This window comes from Larimichthys crocea, chromosome XVIII (genome assembly GCF_000972845.2).
Source record: "Larimichthys crocea isolate SSNF chromosome XVIII, L_crocea_2.0, whole genome shotgun sequence".
NCBI classification, from domain to species: Eukaryota; Metazoa; Chordata; class Actinopteri; family Sciaenidae; genus Larimichthys; species Larimichthys crocea.
In genome coordinates, this window is record NC_040028.1 from 20623359 (window position 1) to 20636462 (window position 13104).

A 13104-nucleotide genomic window follows, 5' to 3' on the forward strand; every position below is an offset into this window, starting at 1 on the left:
CACTCAAGGAAAGGAGGAGGTGGAGGAGGTGGAGGAGTGGGGGCTGAGGGGTAACCTGACCCAGGTAGGGGAAGGATAGGGGTGGGAGGGGATGGGAGGGAGGGAGGAGCAGTGCTGGCCCTTGGTCAAGTGCCTTGTATTCCACAAACAGGCCGCATCCAGTTACACTCTACCTGAGACGCCGAGCCTGAGGAGAGGACTCAAAGAAAAGCACGGACCCTCCCTTTGCTGCGCCGGCTCTGGGCTCATGGAGATTTCACTCCCATAAAAACACACTCTGATTTCTTCCCTGAGCGTGTATCCTGGGACTGAGTGAAAATCAAGACATGCTCCGTTCTTCTGACGCAGCTCAGGTGTAATTATGTTTTCTCTCCCAGCTGCAGAAGTATTAAGAGCAGAGGTACCTCCACGAGCAGGTTGATAATTGGTGAACGTGGCTCGGGCCTGCCTCACTACGCTAATTAAAAGCAGCGAGATGGGGAGAGAGGGAGAGAGAGAGAGAGAGAGGGAGAGAGAGAGAGTGTCATCCAGGACACGCTGGGAGACGTACACCTGAGACGGCCGCAGTCACCGATGCTCCGGGCCACATCAGCATGACCTGAACACCGGCGCCGTTTGAAGTCGTGACAGAGAGAAAGAGAGACAAAAGTGTCTGGATCTGAAAAGTTGCCCCGAGGGGGGGAATAAAATAAAAGAGAAGATCACATGAAAAGAGAGCGAGGAGATGGAGAGAGAGAGGGGGGGGGGGGGGGAGGAAGGAAAGGAGGCATGTGGTCTCCTCGTCCTCTCCCTGTGTGAAAGTTGAAGCATCCTCTTTAGGATCCTTCTTCTTCTTTAGTCTCATCATGTTTACACAAGCTGTTCCTGCACAGCAGCTCCCTGTCGTCTAACCCTCTGCTGCCTTTCCTCCGTCTTTCCCCTCTCTCTCTCTCTCTCTTTTTCTTTCTTTCTTTCTTTCTTTGTCTTTTTTCCTCCTTGCTGGTTGGAAATCTGCGAGGCTTGCTCATTGGCGCCAGCCTCTGTTAATCCCCTCCCAAAGCACCTTAGCAACGCTCGGAATTTAGAGATGCTAAAAAAAAAACACACGACGACAACAACTGTTCTTAACACTGGGCTCATGTTGGCAAGAGTGGCCACATCTCGAGACGTGTGTGTGTGTGTGTGTGTGTGTGTTTTCCATAAGTAGTTCAGAACAATCTGGAAGGGTGTGATAACCAAGGATCTCTCAAGAGTGTGTGTGTGTGTGTGTCAGAATGAATGTGTGTATGTTTATGTGATATAGTTCCTATAACAGCAGCAACCTGGTAATCACTGCATGTAGTCACCTGAGATGCTCATTATCTAGTCCCTGTACACACACACACAGCTGGACTCACAAGTGTGTCTTTGTGTGAGTGTGTGTGTGTGTGTGTGTGTGCACACCTGAATGAGTCAATGATAGAATATAAATTATCACCGTGCAACAACTTCTGTTATTATGTGTCCAACTCTGATGTTAGCCAGATGCCTTGATGGAAAAAAAAAAAAATCAATAAAGCATAGCAATTATGCTGTTAGTTATTTTACACACACACACACACACACACACACACACACACACACACACACACACTCTTTCTCTACCTAAAATCAATTACCTCGGGGCAATGCTAAAATAATTGAGGGCGCGTTCAGGCTCTGAAATGAATACATAGTTTAAATGTTCAAACTTTTTCCAGAACTTCTCGATGCTATGATGTAATAACTGAATGTGGACGAATAAAAACGTGACGGACAGCTTCAGTTATCACAGAGTTTATTTCAGATTTTTTTTTTTTTTTGTACCCAGCGAAGCTAAAACAGAACACACTGCACGACGTGGAGTACGAAACAAAGAGATGAGCTGCACTGACAGCTGTTTGCTCATCGTTTATTATTCACATGATCATGCATCAATCTACACGTCAAACAAAAACAGACGGTTCACAGCTCTGCAGACAGATCAGTACACGTCTGTCACTGGGCCTCGGTCATATTAAAACACACTCATACCACGCTGTAGAAATATTCATTACAGGCGTTCTGACGACGGATTTTACAAATCTGAAAACGCAGCTCGGCTCTTGGAAAACATGCCAACATGAGGGACTAAGAGTATTAAGACAGTGAAGCTGGCTCCAGTGACAGAGGAGCTGCTTTTGTATTTGCTGAGAAGGCTGAAATGTGTGTGTGTGTGTGTGTGTGTGTGTGTGTGTGTGTGTGTGTGTGTGTGTGTGTGTGTGTGTTTATACATCCGATCTTCAGATAAAATAAAATGCTCTGAAATCAGACACTGCACTTAAAGATACAAAACATCAGGCGATAGCAGAGAGGGCTCGTGTAATTTAGGGGTTCAGACGGTTCAAGGTAGCATCACGAGTGAAAGGAGGAAAATCTGGGGCTTCGACTGTCGCTGACATTTTCCAAAAGGTCTTTTTTTTTCGCTCACAGGAGCTGATTCTTCGAGTGCTCGTCGTAATGATGGCCTGCCAAGCAGAGGAGACGAGGTGCTATCTGTTAATCACAGGCCTCCCCCACACTGATCCAGGTCCATGTGGTGATAGACGTGCTGGACACTCTGCTGGAAGAGAGAGAGAGAGAGTATCGATTTATAGAAATATCAAATGTCAAAAGTTAATAAATGAAGACAGAGTATAGTTTCTACTGCGCTCAGTCTGTATTCATACACATCATGGTTCAAAAAGGACATAAACTCCTTCACAATCTACGAGCTTCAAAGTGTTTCTGGAAGGTGAGGGTGATGTGAGGAGATTGCAATACAGCGATCGGTCCACTAGATGCATCTAAATCCTGCACACTGGACCTTTAACTATTTACATATTTACATGTTTACATATTTACAACTGCATCTTTGAGACAGATTCTGATGAACCCGCTCACGGTCACCTCAAGTCTAGGTCCTAGCTTCTTATTGGCTAAGTTGAGTCACGTGAGACGAAGTGTGGACGACAGTAAAGTCGTCCGTCTCCATCCTGCTGCTGTTTCCTGTTATCAAGAGCGATCCAACCTGCCGCACATCGAACCCTCAGCTTCAGAGTTTAACGTTTAACGGGTAATGTTCCGATTCATTCTGAGGTCAGTATGAATGTGCGTAACAAACTTGAAGAACATTATTATTATAATTCATCCGATTGTTGTTGAGACATTTCACAAAACAACACAAAAAACATACAAATGTACAAATAGTGGCACTAGAGGACGAGAGGAAAGCTTGAACGCCCGTACTGTCAATTTATCGAGCTGGATGCGTGAAAACTTTGACCTGCTAAAAGTCAGAGCATCGTCAAAGTCTCCATGAATAAACGTCCATGTGCAGAGATATTTAGTGGTGGACTGAGCGAGCAGCACAGAGAGAGGATATCGATGATTTATAGAAATATTAAGTTATTAATAAAGACAGAGCGGAGCTGTCGGTTCATAACACACACTCTGTTCAGTGTGTGTGTTCACACACAGCAGGTTATCAGTTCACTTACAAATGAATCAAATGTACGTCATAGCTTAAACAGGCTGATAGCCGACAACAATCTAATGGCTGTGGAAACAAATTGAGTCGGGTTGTAATCATTAAGAACTCTTCGTCCGCTCCTCTCGGACGCGTTGCCGCGGCGTGCACATCCGTCACTCGTTCCAATCGGACGTATCTAAACGACCCGGTTTGTTGATCACTTGACCCCGCGGGGTTCAAAGGTCAAGCCAGTTCAAACAGCTATCAGCGCGCAGCAGGCGCCATAAAACTGCTGTTTCTTATTCGAACCCTTTGACCCCTCATTAACCCCACAGAGACTTATCACCTGCTACGCAGCGGCAGGAATCCTTTGCAGCATCTGGTGGCTTCACGTGTGTGCAGGCCGGCGATAGAGGAACACTGCAGGTGTCTGAGCATACGTTAAACCAACACAACGCCATGTTTCCATCATGTTTCTATATAGTTCTTTGAACGTTTGACTCCATTACTTCACCTTAGGCTCTCGTCTTCTGCAACTTTAACGCTGTGCAGTCGGAGGATTAAGATTGTCGCCTGTTATCAACTTGCAAGTGTGGGAACTTGACATGAAATGTTGATATGAACGTAATGATGCCATTTCCTCCATCCATCCATCCATCCATCCATCCATCCATCCATCCATCCATCCATCCATCCATCCATCCTCTTCTGCTTATCCGTAGTTGAGTCGTGGTGGTAGCAGGTTTAGCAGGGCACTTCTTCCAGCTCCTCCTGGAGGATCCCGAGGCGTTCCCAGACTAGATGGGCTATGTAGTCCCTCCAGCAGGTTCTGGGTCTGCTCCGGGGGTCTCCTCCCAGTTGGACGTGCCCAGAACTCCTCCAAAGGAAGACGCCCCGGGGTGTGCATCCTAATCAGATGCCTGAACCACCTCAGCTGGCTCCTTTAAACACCAAAGAACCAGTGAACCCGACGGAGGAAGCTCGTTTCAGCTGCTGGTATACGCGATCTCATTCCTGAAGTCGCTACCCAAAGCTCATGACCGTACGTGAGGGTTGAAGATCCATCTATGTTCAGCTCAGCTCCTTCTACTGCAGACACCGCACCAATCCGCCGATCCATCCCACGGTCTATTTTCCCGTCACTCACTGACAAGACCCCGAGATACTTGAACTCCTTCATTATCTACGAGTCATAATTAGAGCGGACAAGAGGAAAACTTGGATGCCTCATTCAAAAACCGTGAACGCCTGAAGCCGACTTGCCCCCGGCATCTCAGAGGACAAACAGGAAGCCACGTTTTGTACATTTTATTCAAAATTCCTGGTTTTGCTTCACGAAGTTTGTTTGTCTTCATGAAAGAAACTCTTTGTGGAGCCACTTGTGTTGAAAGAGAGTGAATACTGGGGCCAGAGATCCTCCGAGTACACGAAAACAAGATGATTGTAGAGGATACTTAAAATGCATCCTGTGACCTTTACTTGCTGTTTTTAAATGTGCAACTTGCTGTTGGATGTCGTGTGACTACCTCTGCACAGTGCTGCTCCTTCATGAGATCCAATGAACCTTGAGGAATGAGCTGCACGGATTACTACACTGTTTCTTGGATCTATTATTTCCTGCAAATATTCCTGAGATCGCAGTAATTACTCTGGTGTCTACAGAGTTGATGACCATGGCTGATGAAGTAAAAATGGCACACCGACTGGAGAGATGACTTCTCCAGGAAGAATTCACAGTGCCGCGGCTGAAAGCACGACAACAAGTCTGCAGCCCCAGAAGCAGATGACGGCTTTCAGAGCCGAGTTTGTGTTTGTGGAGAGAATGAAAGTTCGATCGTGTCGTCGATGTTTCCAGTTTTCTTTTGAATTATTGTTACGTGCAGTTGCTGACTCCGTTTCAGACTCTGCACCGCATCATGTCCTCCAATTGAAACTGCATTTTAAGAATAAAAACATGACACGCCATCTGAGAGCAGCAGGGATTTAAGTGACTGAAGGAGGGTTTCACACACACACTGTTTGTTTGGCACTCCTACTATAGCCACATTTAAATTTGACATATGAGTCTACCTACAGGAGTCTTTAGTCAAATCTGCTTACATTCTCTCTTCACTTGGGTGCAAATCCATTTAGTGTTTACTTTGCCCTTGTTGACAGAATCCCCTAATTCCCATTTGAGTGTCAGCTCGATGTCTAAGACTCAATTTCCACCAGAAATACCAGCAACTCGCTTTGAAACACGTCTAATACTGCTCATTTACTTTGCTGTAAGGCACCTGTGTGTAGGATTCAGTGGCGTCTAGCAGTGCAGCTGCAACCCCCTCGCTTCACCCTCTTTGTCCAAGCGTGGAGGAGAATCTACGGTGTTTAGTTTATGTGCTATGGCATCATCACCAAGAACCAGTTCAGCTTCCTTACTTTCTCTTTACCTTGAGTTCTCTGGAGAACCTTTTTTGTGCCATTTAAAGGTTCTTTAATTCACAATTGCAGAATTTTTGGTGCTTTGAAGAACCTCTTTATGTTTGAGGACACAGGGTCCTCTGTCTCACGTCCTCTGGGGTCACATGTTTCCATGAGTTACACGCTGCAGTGTAGAGAAAGTCTGGACTAGAATAAAATGAAATATAATTCATATATAGAACTGAACAGTTAACTGATTTTTGGATGAGGATGTGACTTTGGACTCGTGACTTCAGTAAACTCAGGACCGGGACTCTCCTCCTCGCTCCATTCAGTGATGGACAGTGAGGCCACTCAGTATGCTACACCCACCTCCCCAAACGTCCATCTTCTTCAAACTTATTCTTTCCTTTCTCCTCCTTCCTCCCCCGGTTCCCGTGGCGTGGCTGGTTTTGTGTGGGCCCAGCACTGTCCCCCGTTTTTATCACTCCTCTGATGGGGTCCCCCCTCGCACCTGCGCCGCTCCCAGGTCCCTACAGGAATGCGCTGGGGCTTGTAATCGCTTTTGTGGGGGCCATTGAGTTGTATGGCTGACTGAAACTTCCCAACCTCACAGCGCGCTGGCCGCTGAATGGGGCTCAGCGTGGGGGCGCCTCTCCAAACCATGGCTGCTGCCAAATTCCTACAGTGGCGCTCCACAATCACTCCCACACAGGCCCTGATATACCGCCAGGCAGGAGGGACGGAGAGAGGGGGAGTGAGGGTGTGTGTGAGTGTGTTGGGCAGAGAGATGGAAGTCTCCACCAAACAAGACGGACACTTTTTATGCGTAACATCGCCACTCTGACTCTGCATGGACATGGCACACACACGCTTTTTTTTGTTGTCACTTTTGGATGAGATCGGTGCATTTTTTCATTTTAATATCTCACCTCTTGTCAAAAAGTTCCAGTGCTGATGTTATTCCAACAACGGAGAAATCTGAAACATATAAAAAAAGGAGGGGGGAATAAAAAAAAAGCGTTTGAATGCTGGACAAAGTTGGAAAAAATAAAGCAATTTCTCAGAACTTTCACAACATTTGTGCTGCTGCGTTTCGGTGCATTAGGTCTGTGCGCGCCGGCATACAGCGCGCGGTAGCTGTGGGTAGATAGAGGCAGCGCTGCAGGATTAAGAGGCAGCAAGATTGTTAAACATGTCAACGTGTAATTGCACGATAAGGCCCTTCCGAGGAATTCATTGGCCCAGTTGCTTTCTCTATTCCGCGCTAATCTCGCCCGGCACATTCGCTCTGTGCAATCTGTCTCCATAATCTTCTGTGACAGAGCGGGCGACGAGAGCAAGGCTGCTTGGTAATTTTTTTAGGAAAAGGGGGGAGAGACGCGGAGAAAATATGCAGAGGCGTGATAAAGTGACGCTAATTATCCCCATTTAGGACAGGGAGTGCAAGGGATCGGGGCTTTACGAGCAACCGAGTGTGCGCCGGAGCTGATGGCCTCCTAGCACAGAATATATCGGTGGCTACAAGATAAGAGCATCGCACGGTGGAGAGATTTATTGGCCGGTCAGCTAAACACACACACACGCACACAAACACACACACGCACGCACACAAACACACGTGTGCGCGCGCAGCAACACCGCCTGTATACCTCGCACCCTGCACTTACCCCCTCATCCAGCTCAAGGTGTAATTTATTCGGGTTAAATTTGCCAGAACGCGCCTCTTTTTTAGCCTGGCGATGCGCCGTGACGCGCTCCGCCTCTCCGGGCTTTCAGCAGTGTTAATCCGCATCTCTTCACATCAACAGATAAGATGCACACACACAAAACACACACACACACACGCACACGCACACGCGAGGAGGGCCATGCCATAGGATGCGGATGCGCGCTGTGGCGCACAGAGACAGAGATGTCTCCATAGATGCGCTTTTTTTTTTCTTTTTTGGAATTGAAATTTTCAGACATTGTTCCTCTGATTTCTTTCAATAGATGAACGCGCAGCAGCAGCAGCAGCCAGACGTTTCCACGCTCAGCTATGAGGTCTAACAGGTTTAATTGACACACCATGCAAGTCTTCATCAGTGTGAAACAGGCCCCTTTAACTCTGTATTTGAGATTAATTGATTTTTTAAAACAACCTAAGTATGCATAAACGTCTGTGATTTGCATGTGTATGGCTGTGAGCGTGTATCTGCACATGAGGCCTGCAGACATGTCACCAGCGGCTGTGGCCTGCCACAAAGAGCGACGTCATTTTTCATGAAAGGGATTAATAATAATCTGAGGGACACGAGGAGATTTATCATCCACAAACTCAGAGTCATGTCAAATCAAACTGATTCTGATGAGTCACTTCAGGTCCAGCAGGGTCAGGATCTGTGCGTAATGATGGAGTGATGCCACGCTCTGCTGCGTACAGCTCTGAAACATGAATTATTATTATTATTATTATTATTATTATTATTGTTGTTGTTGTTGTTGTTGTATTATTTTTACGGTTTATTCCTCAAAAGTTTCTTCACAGTGAAAATATCAAACATGAACTTATTGTTCATTCACTGCTGAGCTCAGAGAGGCAAACCGCTCAGGAATGAAATCAAATAACACTTATTATGTATTATATATTTTATATCATAACAAACACAGAACACTGCAGAGCTGCAGAAATTATGATTATGTATGTGCGGATTTCTCTTTGGATTATTGTTGATGTTTGAATTTGTAGAAGATTAAAAGAAGTCCCGAGAGGGCGGAGAGGAGAGAGGAATAAAGTTCATCACTGAGTCTGCAATTTATTTTAAAATATATATTTCATCACTGAACTGCTGAATAAATATTATTCTATATTGTTTTAAGTTAAAACAGAGGCAGTCAAATAAAACCAACGATTCTCTCAGATATGAATCTATTTGAATATTTCTTGTTTAATATAAATTTAATATAAATCCAGATTTTAAAGATGAAAAGCAGCTGCAACATTTTCAGAAATTTTGGTTGAAGGACATTTTTTTTTTTTTTTTTAATCTGATGTGATCTCGAGACAACAAATTAAAAATCATATTTAAACTGATCAAATTAAACGAGGAGAAATTTGTTAAAATTATAAATTAATAACTTTACATTTATTTAGCGAGAAATAAAATATATTAAAGGTAAAAAATAAAATGTCTTCTATCCGTTGATGAATGAGACTAACAGGTGGTTTGTCATATGAGGCCTTCACGGACTCTTCATGAGATTATTTTGTTTGTTTGTTTTTGGAGCAAATACAAAAAACACGAATCATATTTATGTGTCAGGAGGATGTGAGCCATCATACTTTAAATATTAAAAATTATACTGGGATATACTTTGGCCTTTTTTTAAATATATAAATTTATAAAAACATTTATCATCAGCCATAAACAAAAACATCATCCTGACAAAATGGTTTCCCCTGCAGACTGAAGCTTTTACGCACAATTACGCACAAACAATCAGACTATTTAAAAAAAAAAAAAAAAAGAAAGCTCCAAGCAGCGGTGTCAAAATTAAACCAGGTGGCGAATTGTTTTATGTTTTTGATCATAATCATGTGTCTCACAACTTCAGGTAAAAACACTGTGAGGAAATAATCAATCTAAGAAACGTCGTCTTAAAATCAAAGCAACATCTTGTGAAATTTATTCAATTCTTTCTTTCATTGCAATGTTCAGAGCTTCTCAACCCGCAGAAAGAGCTCTTTGAAATTACAACAGCAGTTCGCCCGTCATCCTTTGAAATATTAAAATTATTCACAATTTTACAATAATTAGAGTGTTACAATAAAAAGATGAAGACACAGGCTTTTCTGCAAATGAACACAAACGTTTTAAAGAATGTTTCCCACATCTTTTAAAGCACTTTTCTTTTAAAGATTATGACACGTTATCTCATTTTTCAATAACTTACAGATAACACCACCCACACCCACCCCTCCACCCACCCCCTGCTCCTCCCCACCCACCCACCCCCCAAAAAAATTATGAGACAATTGTGAACCCCCTCCACGTGAACCTGGCGTAACCCTCAACTAAGACTGTGAAGTAATGGACAAAAAGATGGTGTAGCACAATAACCAAATATCTCATCAGCATCATATTCGTTATATAATTCCACTGGAGGCTATTCCAAAAGAAGAAAGAAAGGCCGAGATGAATATGTTATTTACCCTTCATTTACAATATCATAAACATTCTGTACAAAATGCAGGTAGTTCTCGGGACTTCTCGGGGTTATTTAGAAAAGAGGTAAATATTTGGTTATGTGTTCGTTTGCAGGTTTCAATTATTCTGTGAGTTCTAAATGTGTGTTAGAGGGACCGTCCCGTTCACTCCAGCCGTGGCGCTCTGGTAATGCTGCGGCAAGGCATGGAGTCTACTTTGCATTGACGGGTCCCCCGGCTCTCCGGTCGGTAAATACATGCTTATCATCTCTCTCAAGTCTCCGGGGCAAGGACCCCGTGAGTGTGTGCTGCTGACGGGAGGGCTTACACTCGGCTCCGACTTCACCAGCGACCCTAACGTCCCCATGGCAGCTGAGGAGGAGACGCCGGAGCCCTGGTGCTGCGTGTAGGTGATCCCGCCGTAGCCGGATGGAGAAGCGTTCATGTAGCTCTGAGAGTTTGAGATGGGGCTGTACTGCAGGGCTGTCATGTCGTAGCGGTGCATCGGCTGCGGGTTGTGTGAGTGATGGTGGTGTGAGTGGTGGTGGTGGTGCGCTCCGCTCCCCGGGTGCTGGCTGTAGGCTAGCTGAGCCTCCTGCATCATCGCCGCGGCCGCCGCGGCTGCAGCCACCTGCCCCGAGTACGCACCGTTCGCCCAGCCGTTCATGTGCGCGTAGCCGGAGCTGGCGGAGCCTCCGTGCCCCCCGGGGCTCTCTAACCTCTGCCCAACCCCGGATGAACTCATTCCGACCCCTAAACCAACTCCACCGCCCCCACTGGGCCCAGAAAGCAGTCCACCGGCCAGGGAATATTTGTCCTTTTTCAGCAGCGTCTTGGTCTTCCGTCTTGGCCGGTACTTGTAATCCGGATGCTCCTTCATGTGCATGGCTCGCAACCGCTTCGCCTCGTCGATGAAAGGGCGCTTCTCTGCCTCGGACATCACCTTCCACTCGGCGCCCAGCCGCTTGCTGATCTCAGAGTTGTGCATTTTGGGGTTCTCCTGTGCCATCTTCCTCCGCTGCCCACGGGACCACACCATGAACGCGTTCATCGGTCTTTTCACTCGCTCCTGATTTGCTTTGGACCCGCTGTTCGGCCCCGTTTGCCCCGTGGTCGTGTTCGTTTGGGGGCCGGGGGAATGGAGGTCAGTTTCCATCATCATGCTATACATTCACCCGGTTTTAAACTTCGCCACCAACAGAGAAAAAAAAAGTCTATTTCAAGATAGGTCAAGGCGCGCACAGGATCAGGCGCGCACAGGATGGAGCGGGTAACAAGATTAATATTCTAACCCCGAATGAATCATAAACGAGATGAAAATTAATCCGAAAAGGGAAATAAAATGTTCTCCAACCAGAATTTCAGCCTGTCTCCGCCCGGGCTGCTTCACATCCACTGTGATAGAATGCGCATTTGAGCCACTTTCCCTGTCGGAGTTGAGAAGTTGGTTAAAGCGGCGGCCATATGATGCGCACTGACAGCGGTTAAAAGAGCCACAAGCGGCCAATGAGGCTCTAGCAGCGGAATGATTTGCATGGCGTTTGGTCAGGTGACTAGAGGACCATAGAGGAAGAACACACCGGAGGAGGAGGAGGAGGAGGAGGAGGCAGGAAAGGAGGGCCAATCCCACAAATAGCACAAGGCATTTGAAATTTCCAAACACGCTCTCAGAAACAAAAATAACTAAGATTTGTTAGCGGCCAAAAGGTGGGTGCAGACTGTGGCTGAGATGAGTCAAACGTCTCCACACTTTCTTTTTTAGCAAACATGGACATGGATGCTGATTTCTGAAATCATGTCAAACTGATTTTAAATTCTCAGACTGCAAAAAAGTAAAAAAATCATTTTATTTTTTTACGCGCAACTTTTGTCGGTTTAAAATGTCTGCACACTTCCTCCCGTCTTTAATTGTTCTCTGACTCTCTGAAGGCCTGAGCCTGAGCTCCGTGTTCATGCGCTGGAATTACACTGTGACTGTGAGACGACTTAACGCGCGAACCGACAGAAAAATCCATTTCTCTCCCACCTGCGGGTGTGTAATTAAGGTATGTAATAATAGCAGGTGTCAGATAGAGTAATTACACACACTCACTGCGGAAGATGATGATGTGGAAGATTTGGTTTAAAACACACACACACACACACACACACACACACACACACACACACACACACACACACACACACAGACTGTTGGTGTAAGAGGAGAAGCCCCCTGAGGATGGATGGCCACATAATGACGTGAAATTTGCGAGGCAAAGCGGCGTTACCGCCGTCTGCTGGCGGTGCGGGAAGAGTCCCGCTCATGTCTGCGTGCGGGGCTGAAGATGAAGAGAAAGGCCACGTGTGAACTGTCAGTTTTTACCGCGCGTCTGATCCGTTCTGATGTCCTTTATTAAACGTCCTAAATGAAGTAAGCCCTCAGTTTGCGATCCAGCAGAGGAGAGGAGGGGAGACGGGTCTATGCGTGCTCAGGTCCGCGCATATATAATTCAGATTTCACAGCTGACCTCCCTTGAAAAGCCCAATCAACCTCTAATTGAAAGGGAAAACGAAATACCACTTCCCGCGGCGAGACTAACGATTTAATCATTCTATCGTTCTTTGCCGTTTTTTTTTTTATTTTAATTGGAGCGTAGCTTGATATATCTGTGTGTGTGTGTGTGTGTGTGTGTGTGTGTGTGTGTGTGTGTGTGTGTGTGTGTGTGTGTGTGTGTGTGTGTGTGTTTGTGTACGTACCATTTGTTCAGACTTCTCTGCCTTGTCCTTGATGTCTTTGATTTTGCCAAAGAGTTGCTGGATGGCGATCTGGGCCTCTTCCAAAGCCTGCCCAAAAATAAATATGGAAATATGAACCATATAGAAAAGGACACATTTTCATCTGCTGCATAAAGAAACCTTTATAAAGTGTGTATGTCTGTATTATTGGGAGTGGGCGACGCTGCAAAGCAGTGGTATGAACGGGTTTGAATTTTTGGGTCCAAGTAATTCTAATGCCAAAAACCAGCTCAGCCTTGAGCATGGCAGA

The 13104-nt window shown here is 45.7% G+C and overlaps 1 protein-coding gene across 3 annotated transcripts; it reads right to left on the reverse strand.

The window, feature by feature from the left end:
* Positions 1 to 1811: 1811 nt before the first annotated feature.
* Positions 1812 to 11928, reverse strand: sox1a (SRY-box transcription factor 1a). 3 transcript variants are annotated; one of them, XM_019264020.2, is made up of 3 exons: positions 10405 to 11928; positions 6820 to 6868; positions 1812 to 2596 (listed from the first exon to the last, which is right to left on the reverse strand). In XM_019264020.2, exons 1-2 carry the CDS (start codon positions 11245 to 11247, stop codon positions 6848 to 6850), a joined length of 864 nt encoding a protein of 287 aa, XP_019119565.1. In that variant the 5' UTR covers positions 11248 to 11928; the 3' UTR covers positions 1812 to 2596; positions 6820 to 6847. The 3 variants fall into 3 exon arrangements, with proteins under 3 accessions (XP_019119565.1, XP_019119564.1, XP_010742248.2); XM_019264019.2 differs by having other exon boundaries at positions 1812 to 2599; XM_010743946.3 differs by lacking the exon at positions 6820 to 6868 and having other exon boundaries at positions 1812 to 2599; positions 10405 to 11927.
* Between the last annotated feature and the right edge of the window lie 1176 nt (positions 11929 to 13104).